Source organism: Amyelois transitella, chromosome 9, assembly GCF_032362555.1.
Source record: "Amyelois transitella isolate CPQ chromosome 9, ilAmyTran1.1, whole genome shotgun sequence".
NCBI lineage: Eukaryota > Metazoa > Arthropoda > Insecta > Lepidoptera > Pyralidae > Amyelois > Amyelois transitella.
In genome coordinates this window covers 3316770-3334351 of record NC_083512.1, presented here as the reverse complement: position 1 = coordinate 3334351, position 17582 = coordinate 3316770, and the positions used below count along the sequence as shown (strand labels likewise).

At 35.2% G+C, this 17582-nt stretch overlaps 2 protein-coding genes and 1 long non-coding RNA gene across 3 annotated transcripts; all 3 read right to left on the bottom strand.

Annotated features, from left to right (window-relative positions):
* Positions 1-519: 519 nt before the first annotated feature.
* LOC106134638 (uncharacterized) lies at positions 520-6376 on the bottom strand. The gene is made up of 6 exons (XM_060945847.1): positions 6120-6376; positions 3713-3916; positions 2963-3198; positions 2340-2551; positions 1336-1592; positions 520-656 (listed from the first exon to the last, which is right to left on the bottom strand). The coding sequence occupies exons 1-6, from the start codon at positions 6350-6352 to the stop codon at positions 545-547; spliced, it is 1254 nt and encodes a 417-aa protein (XP_060801830.1). The 5' UTR covers positions 6353-6376; the 3' UTR covers positions 520-544.
* A 2426-nt stretch (positions 6377-8802) lies between these two features.
* LOC106134775 (striatin-interacting protein 1) lies at positions 8803-12169 on the bottom strand. The gene has a single exon (XM_013334911.2). It carries the CDS (start codon positions 11999-12001, stop codon positions 9554-9556), a length of 2448 nt encoding a protein of 815 aa, XP_013190365.1. The 5' UTR covers positions 12002-12169; the 3' UTR covers positions 8803-9553.
* Positions 12170-14668: 2499 nt separating this feature from the next.
* Positions 14669-15471, bottom strand: LOC132902070 (uncharacterized). Its single transcript, XR_009656995.1, has 2 exons — positions 15347-15471; positions 14669-15111 (listed from the first exon to the last, which is right to left on the bottom strand). It is a non-coding gene; the product is annotated as an uncharacterized LOC132902070 (long non-coding RNA).
* Positions 15472-17582: the final 2111 nt, after the last annotated feature.

Here is a 17582-nt window from a genome sequence, read left to right as displayed (position 1 = left end):
TTCAGTAAACAACAAACAAACAAATAAACTTACTTTCGCATTTATTAAGTTGGAATAAATCGAGCTTGTATAAACGAGCTTCTTGGCAAGAAAAAGATAAAATGACAAGAAAAAGAAAAGTCAATTCACAGTCATTCTTATATAAGTAATACTAGCTGCTACCTGCTGCTAGCTGTAACCTTTGACTTTATACGCGTGGATTTTATTAGTTATTGATTGATTGATTGATATTTGCCATTTCTATTCGCCATCATAGATTGCTTCTCGGGTTAAAGATTTTTTTTTAAATCAACACTTCCGTATGAAATCTCTAGAGAGAAGACCGGCGCATGTAAACCTCAAGTGAGAAAATTAGATGTTTAAAAGTTTACAAACGTGTCTTTGTAAACTTTTAAACTGATTTATGATGATGGTTGGATTCTTAAACGTACTAAATGTGGATGTGTATTTTTTTGATAAAATGTTAACAATAATCTCAGGGTTTATTTAATCTAATTGTACATATACATATAACAATATGAATGTTTCAATAAAAAATAGGTTTCTATTGGCAGTTGGCAGGCGGGTAAAGGTCATCGCAGTGCGCGCCGCCCAACCCTAGTGCGGCGGCTCGAAGGGCTCCCAGCGCTCCGCCTCGGATCCAGGCCACTCCTGCGCTGTTTTTTTTGTAAATTAATTAATGAAAAACAGGTTACCTAACTAGGGATTCGGTAAGGATTGAGCGGGTGGAATAAAAAAGCGTGTAGCGCATGGTGTTGTTTAAGCTACGGTGCCAACCGTTACGGTGAGGGAAATCATCTTAGGGAATAAACTTCCATACATATAATCACATCTTTATACTTCGCAGGGTATATAGAGTCAATAGTCTTGAAAAGACTGAAAGACCACGGTCAGCTGTCGGCTTAATGACCGGAATTAAGATTCAAATAGTGACAGGAATAGCCCATCGCCTACAAGAAGAGTTCCAAGTTTATTAGCCTTTCCCTTAGTCACCTTTTACGACATCCATGGGAATGTTAAGGGGTGGTCCTATTCGTTGCCAGGAACCACACTTCCTTACGCCAATTTAGTATTTCCTTTTATTGTATCGGGTCAGGACTTATAAACTGGTCTTTACCTACACTCACATGGATGTCATAAAAGGCGACTAAGAGATAGGTTTCCTTTGAAGAGGAATCCAAAGAACATATTCTTTGGATTCCTCTTCAAAGTAACAACTTGTCACTATTTGAATCTCAATTCTATTATTAAGCTAAACAGCTGAACGTAGCCTTTCAGTCTTCCTCACAAGGGAGTAAAGTGTGTGTGTTTTTAAGTACATAAAAGAGTACTTACTGCCAAATCGGTAGCCAATACCGACTGCTATCTTCAAATCCTCTCGCCTGTTTATTGCCCACACATAACACTCTATACAGACAAGGCAAGGACCTTGGCTTCATAGCTATAAGGGCGAATCTGGCCAGCTTGTTGACGGCACCGGCCATCTTTGTTTTGGTAGGGACCGTGTCGCGCTTCACTCGGAATATCTCGTCCATGTTCATGGAGTCTCCGCCGTTGTCGACGACTTGCATGTACTGAGGTTGTTGGGGATGCTGTGGGTTTTATAAACATATGTAAGTATTTATCTATCTTTCTGTACTTATATAAAGAGAAGAATTATCTACTTGATTATGTTGATAAAGAATTAACTAAAAAAACGAATTAATTTTCCTTGTGCCACTTTTTAAAGCAGATATTATTATTCACACAAAGACTTTCCCTTAAGGAGGAAAATAAGCTTTAATATGTCGAATTATCGGCATATATCATAAATAGCGGACATTTTTCTTTATAAGAACCTGAGAATTACAAAGAACTGCTTTATGTTCTTCACTATCGTGGAATTCACAAATATTCCCAAAGCTTTGGCAAGTACTTATATTGAACCTCTCTTTAAGCTTAATTAGGGTAGTTGTCGAACTATTGAGTTACATCAGTTCTTTTCAAACTTTACTTCTTTTTAAAGAAATTGAACGTTTGTACAAAACTATTATTGCGGCATACTTTTTCCTGGCGTTAGTACCAGTTGTATCCTCACCTCCCACGAGGAGACAGAGATCCACTTATGACCAAGATTAGGTAAGTCAAGTTTTTCACGAAGTGACTCCGTCTAATCTCCGCAACCATTACAGGGGCGTCTACGTTTAACTGCTATGCCATACTCAGAGAAACAAAAATACTTATAAATTACTCGTCATTATCTACTGAATAGAACAATAGATTGATCATTGGGCACCGTACCTATGAAAAAAAAACAATAAGAATGAATGAATGAAAGACTTATTTGAACAACTACGTACCATAGTAATACACATAAGAACTTGCAGCACGAACATCCCAAACGACAGAAATGCGATTCCAGTCAAAGAAATGTCGAACAAGTCGGAAATGCCTAGGCCGTGACTGTGACCATCTCCCTCTCTTTCTACAGACACCTCCTCGTGGATGTGAGTCGAGGGGGGATGGTACATCGGCGGAGGGGGAGGAGGCATGTGGTACTCGTACCCACCACCTGAGGATTACAAAGAATTTCAGTATTTTGTCTCCTGCAGTTTCCCAATCTTTCTGATGATTTCATAGTGCATGATAAACCCTTATATAAGTAAGATTGCATAAAAATATTGATGTACATGGTTGGACTAAATGAATGATGCACGGTACGTTGTAAGTAGAACGACTTTGAAACAAATTTTCGTATTTAATTACTTATAAATATAAACAATATTGATCTAGGTACGTCTGGAGCATAGTACAACACTTTTGAAATCGGCTTCACTCTCAAACATATTTAAATCATAATATTTATTTGCATTATTTGGGTACAGCTTATAGATTTTCTATACTTTGTGATCTAAGCTTGAGCTTGAAGCAGAGTTATAAGTAAAAAAATAAGCTAAAATTATATCAACTCGAATTAACTCACTATATTTGGATAGATCAATTCCTTGCACCTGACCCGCTGCAGGCTCAGGATATGGTGGGAAGCTCCCCTGAACGTTCTCGTACACTTCGTAACCTTCACGAGAATTAGAAGACGGCGACACCTCCCCCTGGACATTTTGGGGGTAGTATGGAATTTGGGGTGAGGAAGAATTACTCACGACAGTATTGGCAACTGATGTAGGGTTAGTGCGAAAGTCATTGTTTAACGCGGCTACTCTGAAAATTTCAATTATTAATCTTTGATCTGAAACTAAAAAATGTTTTAACACAAATATCCTACAAGGTAATGAGAAGGATTTTAGTTAAATTGCTTTGTTTGTTCTTTAGATGTAGACACTATAAATTAAATTTAGTTGCTTAGATATTCATAAAAACTACCTAATAGGAAAACTTAATTACAGATCATTTATCACATTCATTTAGATCCCGATTATAATGTCTTTCCTACACAATTTTGAGCAGCAACAAAGCCATCACATTATGAAAGTACAGTACAAACATTTATTTTATTTTGTGGCTATATGCCACGTCTATATCCTTTGTCGGCGTAGATAGAGCCAACAGTCTCGAAAAGACTGAAATAGGCCACATTCAGCCGTGTGATAGATAGAATTGAGATTCAAAAATTCTACAAAAGAAATCCCAAGTTTAAAATATATCCCTTAGTCACCTAATTAGAAAATGGCAAACACATAAAAATCAGGTTTCATTACTTTCTCCATATACTCACTTAGTCAGCCATTCCTGGTAGTTAGCCGATCCAATATCATACATGAAGTTGTCTCTTAAATCCTGGTTTCGCCTCGTGACCCTCGGATCTGCGCCGCCAGCCGCGAACGGCTCTCCGAGGCGGCTCTGTAGCACTTTCTTGCCCATTTCCTCTAATATTTGTTCGGCGATGTAGTTTCGACAGTGGTACTCGTTCATCATCTCTCTGGGTTTTTGCAATTATGAAAATAACAGGCAAACACGTAAGTACCGATAGCTTTTTTGTTATTCTTTAATAATACAAGAATTATGAACAGTTTAAATGACTTTACAATAGGAAATTAATATATTAATAATAAATATAAGGTTTGCCAGGCATCCGGCTAAAGCACTAAATCAAGCTCTTTAAGTTCTCTGTCCGGCCTCCAACATCTCGATGAAGAAAAATCAGGACGTCCATTTTTACCCAAAATGTTACGGCAAACTCGCGGGTCTAGCCGGCCATTAGGTATTCAATTCAATTAATTATTGCATATAATTTTGTACATTTCAGTTTTAACTACTATCACTACTACTACTTATAGTGACCTGACGATCCTAGCCAATTTAAGTGGTATCAAAATATACACTAGAGTATATCCGCTCCTCCAGCGTAAGTCGAAGTAGATTAAAACGTATTTTGTTACTTGGGTGGCACTTTAGAATGGGACCACCCCAACTCCTTCTCATCGATGTTGTAAAAAAGCGACTAAGGGAACAGATGAACATTCATCTATTGCAAGCTTATACGCTGGTCTGGTAGCGAAGAAAAGACAGTGGTCATTACTCATAACAAAAGACATCAACGCACTGTTACCTCGTATTTACCTATGTACCTACTTTTAATATTAAACCAACTGTAAAAACTTTAGCAAATCTTTTCGCGGCACGGCATCTTTCACTTGCATGACAATATTTTAGAGTTTAAGATTTTACAGTCAGATTAAATCATAACATACGCCTATTGTTAAAATTATCTATAACAAACATAATCCTCATAGAAAATACCAGTCAAATCATCACTTCAACTCTCTAAAAGAACTTTTCGAAGGAAGCTAACCAATATTTGATCATGAATTTTCAGGTTTCCTCACGATGTTTTCTCCTATTTAAAGTGTGTTGCATATAGCTCCGAAATTAATAGTTAAAACAGAAAATAATTGATAAATGGCCAATATTTTTTAAAGCGCACTTTAATACTTACTTTTACGTAGGGTAAGGTTGCTTAAATCGTACCACCGCCTAAGTCGTACCCCGGTAATTTCTCACTTGATACACAAAAAATGCACCATCTGATGACATTTATCTGAACTATTTAGTCAGGCAAACAAATTCAAACAAGTGGAACGCTGCTCGGCTTTGTGAAACGAAGATATTTAAAAAGTAAGTATTTTATACGTATTGCATTACAATTTTTGGCACATTTATAAGCTATTTATGGCAGGATAGCGATAGTTAATTTATTTCTTTGACAATGTCTATTTAGAGTGCGTTTATAGGTTTTGTTAGTTGTTTTAATTTGAAATTCAGAGGTCCCCTCTGCTTAAGTCGTACCTGTGCTAAATTCCTTAGTCGTACCGGTACGACTTAGGTATAAAGAAAATTATTTAACAATTAATTTATTTTTTTATCAGGTTATAAATACTACATAGCATGAAAAATATAAAATACAATACTTGGAAGCAAGAGGATATGGACCAGGCTCTATAATAGAAGCCAAGGAAAATATAAAGAAGAAGAAGAAGCCTGTACTAGATATGAAAAAAATCAAAATTGAAAAAGGAATTAATAAAAGTATTAAAAGAAGAAATAAAGAAAAACAAAAAAATAAAAGCTAAAGCAACATGGTTATGCCAACTATGTAAAGAAGATCGCGAAGAAAACATGATCCAGTGCATAAAATGTAAAGTCTGGATACATGACCTATGCGCTGGTGTAGAAAGTAGTACCTACCATTAAAAAATATATTTGTGATATCTGTGTTAGTAAGTAGATTCGATATTATAACTTCTTGATAACCAAAACATGTTTCAAGTGATCTCTTGTTATTCAGTATTATTTCTATATAGTTTATTATGACTTCATTGAAGTCTATTTTCTAAGTACGACTTAGGCTATAGGTGGTACGAGTTAGGAACTGAGGCGCCTTAGTCGTACCGAAAGCAGGTTTGTTAAAATTGTTATTTTAATTATTTTGATGAAAGATTTGTTAGTGTCTATAAAAGTTGATGGAAAGGCAACTAAATAAAGATTCGACAGATGTAGGAAGTTGTGTTTAATTTCAATTGTAGTAATTATTAGAGTAACATTTCCTTAGGGGGTACGACTTAAGCAACCTTACCCTAAATAATTTTTATTATAAACGCTTTAATATGCCAGAAAATACTAACCTATGAAAAGCAAGCGTGGACAAAGCAGCATCAATTGATCCATTAGCGACTGGGCCTTGAACCTTCGACACACTGACACTATCGTTCTTCTGATCTCCATTCACCATAAAATAGGTAGGCATCAGGTCGTTACGGAGAATGTCATTCACATTTAATACGTTATCAAACATTTTAGCACAAAGAGAACTGGAAAAGTAAAAAATAAATGCAATTTTTAAACGGAAAAGTAACATTGCGACGAATTTTGCGTGCGACACTTAAAGTTTGCTGCATAAAAATGAATGTCATATTCGCATCAAAAGAGATTATACGGGTTATAGAGCGGAAAATGTGAGGAGATTAGATCTTGAATGCGTGCGTCTAACTGTGGTAGGTAGATGCATCGCTAACGGAAACGATTTAGAGATAAATGCGTTGAGTTTTCTATATAAGAAAGAAATATTTCAAGATTTCTCAGTTTTCTAAATAGGAAATGCTCTTGTCGTTTCAATTGCGTCCTAGGATGGAGCCTGGGGATAGTACCGTATAGCTTCAGAGCTTTCTTTCTGTCTTGTCTTCAAGGAAGACTCGACCAGAACAAACGTTGTTTTTGGCCCATAAGTTACGTGTTTGTATACGCGTCATTGCTTCACGCCTCTTCACGATTTCAATAAGACATCACATTATTTTGATATTGGCATATAAAATTAAAGAAACCATAGTCAAAAGCATACCCCGGGCTCCTCTCCAGAGGAATGAGGATGTAACCGGGACCAAAGCAGCCGGGAAAAAAGGTAAAGCCAGGAGGAGAGAGAAGGGCAATGTAAATCCCCGAAGTGACTGCTTGGTTCACGTTGATATTATCATTTAAGTATTGACAAAATCTAATAGATTGTTATCCCAAAAACAAAATTGTCACCCTTTTTATTCAAAGTGCTATCAAATCTCAACAGCATAGCGTGATGCAAATTACTTACTTAATGGATCATTTTACCGCGAAGATATAAAGGTTTTTAATGGCGCTTAAGCGGGCAATATGGTTTGTTCCCACGTCGGCCGTCCGAAATATGACATCCGAACATTTGTAATACAACAATGGATCCTTTTACCGCCAGAGTGGGGCACTTAAGATCTGCGGGGGGCGGAATAGGGTGCTTCTAACTGGTAGGATGATGAATAATTATACGCAGCTCCTACCGGTGTGGGACGATAAGTTTAAAAAGAACTAGTTTTTTTCGCTTTCATATAGTCCTGATAGGTTAAAGTACTACCTCAACTTTAATTACCTAGTTACTTTCATTCTAGTTACCAAGTAATAGCGTAAAAAAAGCAGAAGGCCAGCTGAAATTCAGTAATAAATTTGCGAATGAAAATCCAGTACTTAACAGGTACTACCTAGTAGGTAATGTCATTTTTCTGGCATCACGGAGGTCAAATTTTGCGTTACGCTTTCCAAATAAAACTATAGTTGAGATACTATACCTAGGTACCTATTAAGTACATAAGTTATGTATTTACAGGATTATACGTAAAACTTCGTGGGAGATTTTCTCGAAATTATGTTTCTTCATTTTGTGTAAAGTAAATAGGTAAAAGTAGGATTTTTATTTATTTATTTTATTTTTGACCCTTCTCTAAACTCTAGACAATGATTGCAGCAAGAGGTTGAGGTCCAAATAACAGGCAATAAAGAGGATCAATCTACGTTATAGGCCCATCTTTACTTCGTAGATGTCGTAAGTAAATGGTAACAAAGGCAATATAACTTAAACCTAACGCAAAAACAAATTTCGATTGATAGGTTCTTACTTAAATCTTTCATCAGACCTGTCATTCTGCATGGAGCAGAGTAATGGGCAACGAAAGCGACTGATGAAAGGAAACTGCATGCATGTGAAATGGGAATGTTAAGATGGATGAGTGGAGTGACAAGAATGGATAAAATACGTAACGCGTACATATGAGGAAGTATGAAAGTAGAGCCAATAAATGAAGCTTATTTGGATTCAATTATCGCTTGAGTTATATCGTGACTTTTATTTGATATTTTACTTAGATTTAGATTAGAAGTTACGTATTTTGTTCCGAATCTGGAACTTTATAATTATCAAAAGTGCCATCTGTTGGTGAGTAAAACTTATACCGCTTATTAACGGGTTTCACATTATTGATGTGCGTTGCGGTTTAGCTACGAGTGACATCTAGTAGCGAATAGTAAAACTATTAAATGCTAATGCTTGTATGGTATTTTTTTTGTTTGTAGATGGCGTTGTCATTAAAAAATAATGCAATTATGTTTAATACATTGTGTACCTAACATAAGGGATACACGTAGTGAGTAAATCCTGGATTCTTGCCTAGTTCGCTCCTAGATACCAAAAATAACTGTGCCATTTGGTCGTTGACAAAGGACCACTCCATCGCGGATACCTGTGCTAAAAAAACTATCCTTATTCCCATAAAACAGCACACACATACACTCCACACCTTCTACGACCTTCATAGATCTCTATCACAGCCGTATATTCTCATGACTCAAGTCTATTTCTTCTCTTTATAACACACTAGATAATTAAGAAAGATCTTCAACTAGTAAAATATCACGTTTTCGATACTTACAAGATTTTTATTCACCTGGTAGATGCAAACTACAGTGTTGAATAAAAAAAAAACATATTTACATTATCTTAAAATTTATTCGACTTTTACACATGGATATATATAACTGAATATTCGATAAGCTTTTTAAAAGTACATATTGCGACAACTGTGTTCATTTCATTAAGTAGAGTTGGTTTCCAAAACCCTACCTGTTGTTAAATTTTTGATGGTCTTGTTTTTAACATGACTCATGTCCAAATCAAAAAACATGATCCAATTCATAACTAATTCGTCATAATGTTGATCTAATAATGAGTATGTTTGTTTACATTTACTAATATTACACATTTTTTAAAACTAGAAAATTACCATAATTTTATTGATGCATGCATAATAAATAAAACATCATGATTAAGTCTACACACTACGAAACAATTTAGACAATTTCACTCAATGAATGAAGGTCGTATTTATAAAATGTTGAAAAACAGTACAACTTTAAACATCTTTACAAATTCATAAGTACTAAGGTATACCTCTAGCTGTTTTCTGTGAGAGAAATAATTCTCCTAGTCTATCAAACACAAAATCCAACTACTCATACTTCAAAACTATTACTACATATAATGTTGACTTTAATTCAATAGAATCCTCTTTATTTTAGACTGTGCCCATATAATCATGGTGATGCTCACATATTGGAAAAGCTCAAAAACTTAACACATGCATTACATTTATTTGTAACTTTATATTTATATTTGTTTTATTTGCTATTTAAAGTGTCTTTTGCTTCAATTACTCTGAATCAAGGGCACAGACTAATTAGAATTGCTGTATCAATGCTGAAATGTAAATTATGTAGCCAATAATATATCCCAATTAATCTCATTGTTATAGACTTCTTGTTCAAGCCATGCCTCATAATTTTCCTTGAACTCTTCATCAAGATCTATACTGGTCTCCAGAACACTGTTAATGTCAGTCTCAACTGGTGTCAGATCTAATGCATGGTCTCCTCCAGTACCATATCTTCTGTAGTTGAAACGATCCACGCTGACCCTAAGAGCACACTCCTCGTCTTGGAAATCCCAAGGTCTAGCATCAACATCATTCCCAAACGCCCAGTCATCATTGAGCCTGTGCCTTACTTTTGAATAAATAGCACTAATTGTTTTCATATTTGTTTTCCTCCATTGCCGTCCCAAGTATTTAGTTTGCATCTTCAATAATTTTAACACATAAAATTGCATCAGTGCATGTCTTACTTTTAGTGTCCGTTTCAATATTGGAGCACTCTTGAAAACAACCAACATCATGATTCTAGCATTCTTCCATTTTGTGAGCTTGTTTAAAATCCGAAGCAAGTTGATGCACGAGAAAACATTCCGCCATGAATATGGAACTGATGAATCTCCAATTTCCAAACATTCCTTAGTTAAGTCAGGCTGTTCACCAATAACACATGCAGGGAATTCGAATATAGGAAGGGAGTTCTTAGCTCCCACATATGACAAAATGTTTTGATTGAAAAACTTCAATACCAAAGGCATGCAGTTAGCATACACAAGGTGTTGTGACATAAATTCAAACTGGTAGACATGGCTCAGTTTAAAGTGTTTCAATAACAATAATAAAATGCCTGTAACAGCTTTCACAATAATCTCTTTGTGGCGATTAACATCAATTCCCAGTTTCAGAGATTGTAGAACTGTCATAGGCATTTCTTCAGGTAGTAAATCTGCCATTATGTTTATTGAGTAAGTCTTTGCTGTAGATGTTGGTGCTGCAGCCAGCAATATTTTCAGTAGGGCTATCATATACTGCGGCAGGTTTGGAAGCATCGCTCTGTAGAGAATCTCAACCTCTGTTTCTTCAACTTCCTTTTCTCCTTTTGTGAGCGGACTCCGAGCTATTTCTAGCTCTCTTTCTATTTGAATTTCTGATATACTGGTGTACATGTGCCTTTTCAGAATATCTATCCCTTCGTGGATAGGCTGAGGTAGACCAGCTATGGTTTGCCTGTCCCCTGGTAGGGAGTAGCCCACAAACTTTACTCGAACATTATCCAAAAACATGTCAATATCCCTCTGACGCACTTTAGACTGCCACGGCAAACTTCGTGGCAAGGGGGGAGGAGGTGGGGGGCTGTCGAACTGCTTAAAATACATATAATAAGGATTATCATTCCTTGTATTCTCAGGAGGCATTTCCTGGAATTCCATGGAAATTCCATAGTCCTCAGAATCATTGGCAGTTTCTTCTTTGTCAACAAATATTTGCTCGTCAGATTCATCGAGAGATGTTTGCTTCATGAAGGTTTGACGTCTTATAGCTCTCTCATTATCTTTCAGTTTCCTTGGCACAAAGCTTTGATTTTCCAACATGTCAGCTGCACTGGGAGGTGGTGAACTGGCCCGCATTCCTTTCACAATCTCCAAAGTATCTTCAGATAATGGTTCAAGTCCATACTTTTCTCTGAGCTTTATTTTCTTCTCTTTTAACTCTTTTGAGCCACCCAAGTATACAAGAAGAATCTTCCACAATAAAAGAAGAACCTTTTTCATGGGGAAATGTGGTGCAGTACCTGCACATAAATGAGTGACCATACTAAGTAACTTGACAGGCAGCAACTCTTCACCAAATGGGGTCCCAAGTTCTTCTTTAAAGTTTTTCACCAAATGCGCATATTCAGATTCTGGGTTATCTTTTTCAGTTCTCATGTATTCTGTCATCAAATATAATACTGACAATATCACTCGAAGATTGGTTGAATCTGCCAAAGATTCAGCCAGTTTTCTTGAAGCCATGGCAGTACTACAATTGACTATTTCCAAATTCAAAAGTTCCACAAATGCGGAGAATGCACCCATGTCGTACAAGGTCATTACGTTGGTACGAGCCCAGTAGGCTTGCTCAGCATCAGATTGCACCTCAGCCCAACATCCTTGTGCTAAATAAAATATACAACGCGTGGCTCGCATACGGATTTCAGTCACTGCAACATCCAAGTGTTCCAATAACTTCATAATCACTGTTCGTTGTTGTGTTTTTTCTAAACTTTGCCAACTAGGTGGAAAGTTGAATTCCTCCATTATATCTTCGAAAGCTTTGACGTTGCGTTGAAATTCAGGATGTTCTGTGTAGCTGTACAGCTCTGCTATTTCGTTAGCTTGTGTATCACAGTCATCATATATGAAATCCAGCTCTGGGCTATCCATGTCATTCACGCATTCTCCCTCTTCTGTGCGGCGCGAGTCAATCAGTTTTACTCCGCCGCGCCTACCATTACCGTTGGTTCCCATTGTGAGTATTGGCTTATCAAGTAAATAGAAGAACTTTCACATTTTCAACTCAATCAGTCATTTACTTTAAATATCGCTGAACAATTTCCAAAAACAAATTCAACTCAGCAAATATTATGATATAAATGAAATGAAGAAAGAACAAGGAATACAACAAATGCAATTCAGTCAGACTGACAGAATTGCATTGACGTTAATTTTTAAGTGTTGCTGTTTGCCTTGCCATTAAGGCTTAGAATATATATTAAGTTAAGTATAACAATTGCTTTTTTACACTTTTAAAACCACGATAAAAATGTACCTTGTGGTGCCTGGAGGCTTACCACAACGTTTTATAGAACCGTTCAAATATTAAGGCAGTTTATTAGCAGGCCTGCTCAAAACTCGTACCATGACGTCTTATAAGGTGAACGGTTTAAGCTGAATGATGAACGGTTATTTTGTCTATGGCTCAATGTGGAGATGTCAATAAAGAAACGTTCAAACCTCTAATAAAAATAATAATACCATAATAATACAATAATAATATAATTAAAGATAACAAATACTTATAAATTTAATTAAATATGAAGTTACCCTAAATTTTGCTGAATTACAATGCACTGTTGCACACTATAAAATACTTTTATTTGTATAAATTCAATAGCGTTATTGTTATCAATAAATGTTAGTTTAAAATGGTTTCGAACGACCGTCCGAACGAATCGGCCTGTCACATAAATTTGAAGTAGGTAGGTTAGGTACCTGCTAGAATACTTGAGTGATACTTGAAAGTTTTCGATAACTTTAAATTCGTCCTTAAGTCATAAATAATGTTTTTAATATGTAGAGCCGTTCTGCAACCACTTGAAATATCCCTTTTTTTACTTGTCACGGCTTTTTAAGTCGACGCGCCTTACCTCACAACAGTTTTAGAAGTTTGCCGGATCGCAGTGATTTTTAATATTCTTAATTTTTGAGTCTATTATTTATTTTACAAGAAAACTATATTATGTCGTAAGTAGAAAGTGTTTTCTTATAATAAGGCATAAATACATAATATGGGATATTTTTAACAAACTGCCTTCACCAAAGTATTTTTTTAATTTTAGTGCAAATCAACAACAAACCAGACGCAGTCTCATTAGTTTTAGTACTGGGTGGACCTGAAGGGCAAAATAAAACGTAAAAATAGAACAATTCGAGAGAGCAGCAGCAGGACAGGAGGGGGCCCGCCAAGTGGGGAAGAGCTAACAGAAATAGATATAAAATTTTTAAGTATCCTCGGTGAGGATTATGGCATGGGTCTACCAGCGGTGCAGGTGAACCCATTGCAGGTAAGATCCCTTAAATACATTAAAGCCTACAAATTATAAAATAATACAAAAATGTTATATATGTATTAATGAAACCATTTATTTTTAGGATGATATGAGACCTGAAGCTAGCCCCTCTGGCATTCGAGGTATTGAAGTCGAATCCATTGCAGAAGAATGGTTAGAACTTCCTTCTAGTGTATGTATTCAATTTCATTTTTATTAGACTAAGATAAAACATTAATATTTATTGACTAAAGCATCATGATCTCAAAATGTGTTGTCATAGGCGCTTAGTACATAAAAATAAGTGAATAGACTAAATCATAGTAGCCTAGTGATGACCATACTGATTGTATTTTGTATAATATATTTAACAATTTGATTACATTATAAAGCCATACAGCTGAGCATGGCATAGCCCTTTTGAGACTGTGTTGGCTCTGTCTACTCCCTAAGGTCAAAGAATGTGATTATATAAATGAATAATTCAATGCTTTAAGTCTTTTTGAGACTGTAAGCTCTGTCTACTCCTAAGGTATAAGAATGTGATTGTATGAATGAATATTTCAATTGTTAATTTCAGGTATCTCAAACTGTTAGTTCTATCGAGGCAGATTCTCTACCTGCAGCTGTAGAAATTACTACTGCATCATCAGATCCTTCACAAAGCTACGCAGCAGCTGTCTCTGATGAGGCTGTCGGCGTCGAAGTACCTAGTGGTACAGGCTGAAGCCCCGCCACAACCTAGGCGACGGCGCCGACGTGCTCATTTAACAGCCGCAGAAGCAAGGGTGCAAATAGTTGAAGCTGCACGACAGAGGGCTGCTACTGAAGCTGCAAGTAGTTTAATACTTCAAGAAGCTATTTGTCTCTTCCGTGAATTAGTGGCTATAATTAGAAGAAGGTGAGCAATAATTAATTTATTCAATGTGCCAAATTCATCAAAATTGGTCCAGTAAACCATTTCAAAATGTCATTTCTCTTAATAATATTAGTATAGCTAATCCATTAATAACTTGAAATTTTATTTGAGATATTCACTTTTCTGCAAATTACAGAATGTTTTGTATATATTTAAAATAAAAAAATGTTTTAATTTTTATTATAATTATTAATTTATTTTAAAATATGTCATTTTGGAATGAGCAAAATTAAAACTAGAACTACTTTTAAAAAAGAAAAAAGAGAGATTGAATATGTACTTTTATGCTTTTACATAATAAAATATTGGTATTTAATTGAATTTAATAACAATAAAAAAAACTATATTACTTTGATGAATATTAAATGAAAAAGATTTTTGTTCATAATCTACCTGCATAGCTACTTATAACTTTTAAAAATGAAATATTATTGAATAAAAATCTGCTTAATAATAAAATTCTATTTTTTTATTTTCAGGTACGGCAAAGAGCCCAGAGACGTGCCACAAGATCCCGCCGTGTAGATATACCACGTTGAAGCTCAATGTTGTGTTGCTCAGCTGGTTCATGAAGAGCTTCCACTGGTGGTTGTTGTGCAACTTCCCTTGCTTGCTCTTCTTCTGTCAACCTTACTTCAGGCAAGTTGTTTTCATTACAAATATTGTGCAATATTACACAAGCATTTGTAATGAAGCCAGCAACCTGTGGTTGATAATGCAACACCCTGTGGCACAAGAGACACCGGAAACGTGCTTTGAGAAGACCTATAGTTCTTTCTATAACATTCCTAGCCTTTACATGCTTTTGTGTATAATATGCTTCCGGTGTGTCTGGTTCTGCATCCAAAATAGGTGTCATCATCGTTCTTCATTGTGAGTACCCAAGTTACCTGGAAATAAACATATTACTCTGTTATTTTTTTATTTTATTTGAACATTCATATTTTATATAAAAATGATACTTTTTTATTTTAAAATTGTATACAAATATTTTTGACTTTTAAAATTTTATTTCAAGTTTTTAATTGGTCTAGTTTTAATTGAAAGTGTGTTAAAAATATATCTTTCAAACAATATTGTTCATATTATTTGCTATAATAAGTTCACCATAAAAGGTTTTCTTACCTAAAAGCCATGTTGCTTCAGACCCTAAATTTTCTAAATGGTAACATACAGGATGGTGGCTCCATATAAATGAGTCATGAAGTGACCCTGGATGACTCGCATCAACACTTAGGATTTGTTGACCCCCATCACAAATCTGAAAAAAAATAATAAGAAAAATTACAAATTACTAAAGTGGCTCAATGGAAAAAAAAATGTAAGTATATTAGAAAATCATTGATGGGAGAATAGTTTTAGCCAACTCATAAACATGAAGTCTATTATCGCCTGGCCTCTGCACTTTTCAACCCATGGTGTTTAAATTTCTGACTCAGAAACTATAATAAGGGACAGGCTTATAAATTTGGGATTCTTTTTTAAGGTGACAGACTAGCAACCTACCATTATCTCAATTCTACCATTAATCTCGGCCTATCAGTATTTTTGGGACTGTTAGCTCTGAATACCCCGCAAGGGACATAGATGTGATCATGTTTGTATGTGTTATATATTATACTATAAAACTATTAAATAAAAGTTTATTTACCAACTGAACATTTAGAGAATGGAATTTCTTTCTACAGAAATATCTATCTTCATGCTCATTAGGCCTTACTGTGCGAACATGGGTACAATCTATACATCCAATCACACCAGGGATACCGAATTTATTGAAAAATCTGCAGGCAAAAAAGGCATATTGTTATCAAACTTAATTATTGATATAATATAAATAAAATTAGCTAAGTAAATATAAGTGTGCCTTAATCTTTTTAACTGACGACTTTCATAAGTCTGTGGGAATTTTATATATTTGTTCCTGAAACTGATGTAATTAAGGGCTGTTGTAACTTCTGCAAGTACAGTAGAAACTGTCTGCTGAGTGACAAAATGTGATCGACCAACAGGTTTTTGATAGTCTCCATGTCCATAGAAATACAATGATGTTAACACCTGAAAAATATAACTTATTAGGAAACAACTTTTAATAGTAATCCTCCTATTGTACTTTATGGAACTTGATTGACCTTTGTTTCTATGCTTAAATCAGTTGCTCTTTTAGAGCTTTTTGCCATTATTGGCTCCAGCTCTTCACAATGTTCCCAAACTCTCTCTTCATTCAAACGACGAATTAAAGACTATTATCTCTCCAAATAGACTTATATATATTATATGTTTATATTGGTATGTTTATGTAGTTTATTACTGTCATTTATTTAATTATTCCATGTTTAATTATGAAAGTACTAGCATGTATGTTTAGTTAAATATGTTAAACGTTATTTATGCACACGCCATACCACTCTAAAATTCATCTTTCCTCTCATGGGTCTACTGGAAGAGATTTCTTTTGAAATAAGTAGCACCTTTGTACTAGAATTATTGTAATAAATGCTCCTGTATGTAATTTTGTGTACATAAATAAATAAAGTTTGTGCACCAAGTCTGCAGTTATCCTAGACAAGTAAGATACGAGTAATTATGTTATCATGTTGTTGAGAAGAGAGAGATCGATCTTTCTATATAATAGAGCATAAGGCGGTTGATATGTGAACATTTACATACCTGTACTCCTTGATGAAAGCATTTTCATCTAAGTCAAAAGGATCCTTATTTTCTGTTCCTGAAACGTTTCTTTTTATTTGCCATTCTGGATTCGTTGAAATCACTTTCCAAAAACTCAAACAGTTCATACTCGTCACACATCTTTGCAATAATGTTAAGGGTGTTATTAATGTTTACACAACTTATTCTTTTGTAGATTTAACTTTTTTGAACAATTCATAGGTGGGTTTAAATGAATTTAATCAAATTCTTATTAAACAATAGCTTTGAATGTACAAATCCTTAGGAAACAAACACGGAACATTTGGTGAATATCTTACAAAACAACGCCAAAATGTCCAAAGAAGCTACCTAAAAGTAACTTTTTAAGAATCGCTTTATTTGACATTTGCGACGAGCAAGAAACAATTCCTGCTGTCAAAAGTGGCCGTTGTGGTAGGAAAACTCTATACAAAAAAAATGGTGAACGGTTTACTGAGCAGACCTGCCGCAGGTCTGCTTATAATTGATGTCATGGTACGAAAAAGCAGTGCAGTTCAATTTAGGTCCTGCTATAAGACGTCGTGGTAAGCCTCCTGGTACTAGAGATGTCGTAAAAGGCTACTAAAGGATAGGTTAATGTGATTATCTTTTCAAGCGATGAGGTCTGTCATTTGGATCTTAATAGGCTATTTGACAAAGTTCTAAAAAC

Coding starts and splice junctions, on each gene's coding strand:
- LOC106134775 (XM_013334911.2), bottom strand. CDS start 12,001: ATGGGAACCAACGGTAATGGTAGGCGCGGCGGAGTAAAACTGATTGAC.
- LOC106134638 (XM_060945847.1), bottom strand. CDS start 6,352: ATGTTACTTTTCCGTTTAAAAATTGCATTTATTTTTTACTTTTCCAGT. Junction 3,917..6,119: donor TCCACGCTTGCTTTTCATAG/GTTAGTATTTTC, acceptor GCAAAAACCCAG/AGAGATGATGAACGAGTACC. Junction 2,552..2,962: donor AATTGATCTATCCAAATATA/GTGAGTTAATTC, acceptor TGTAATCCTCAG/GTGGTGGGTACGAGTACCAC.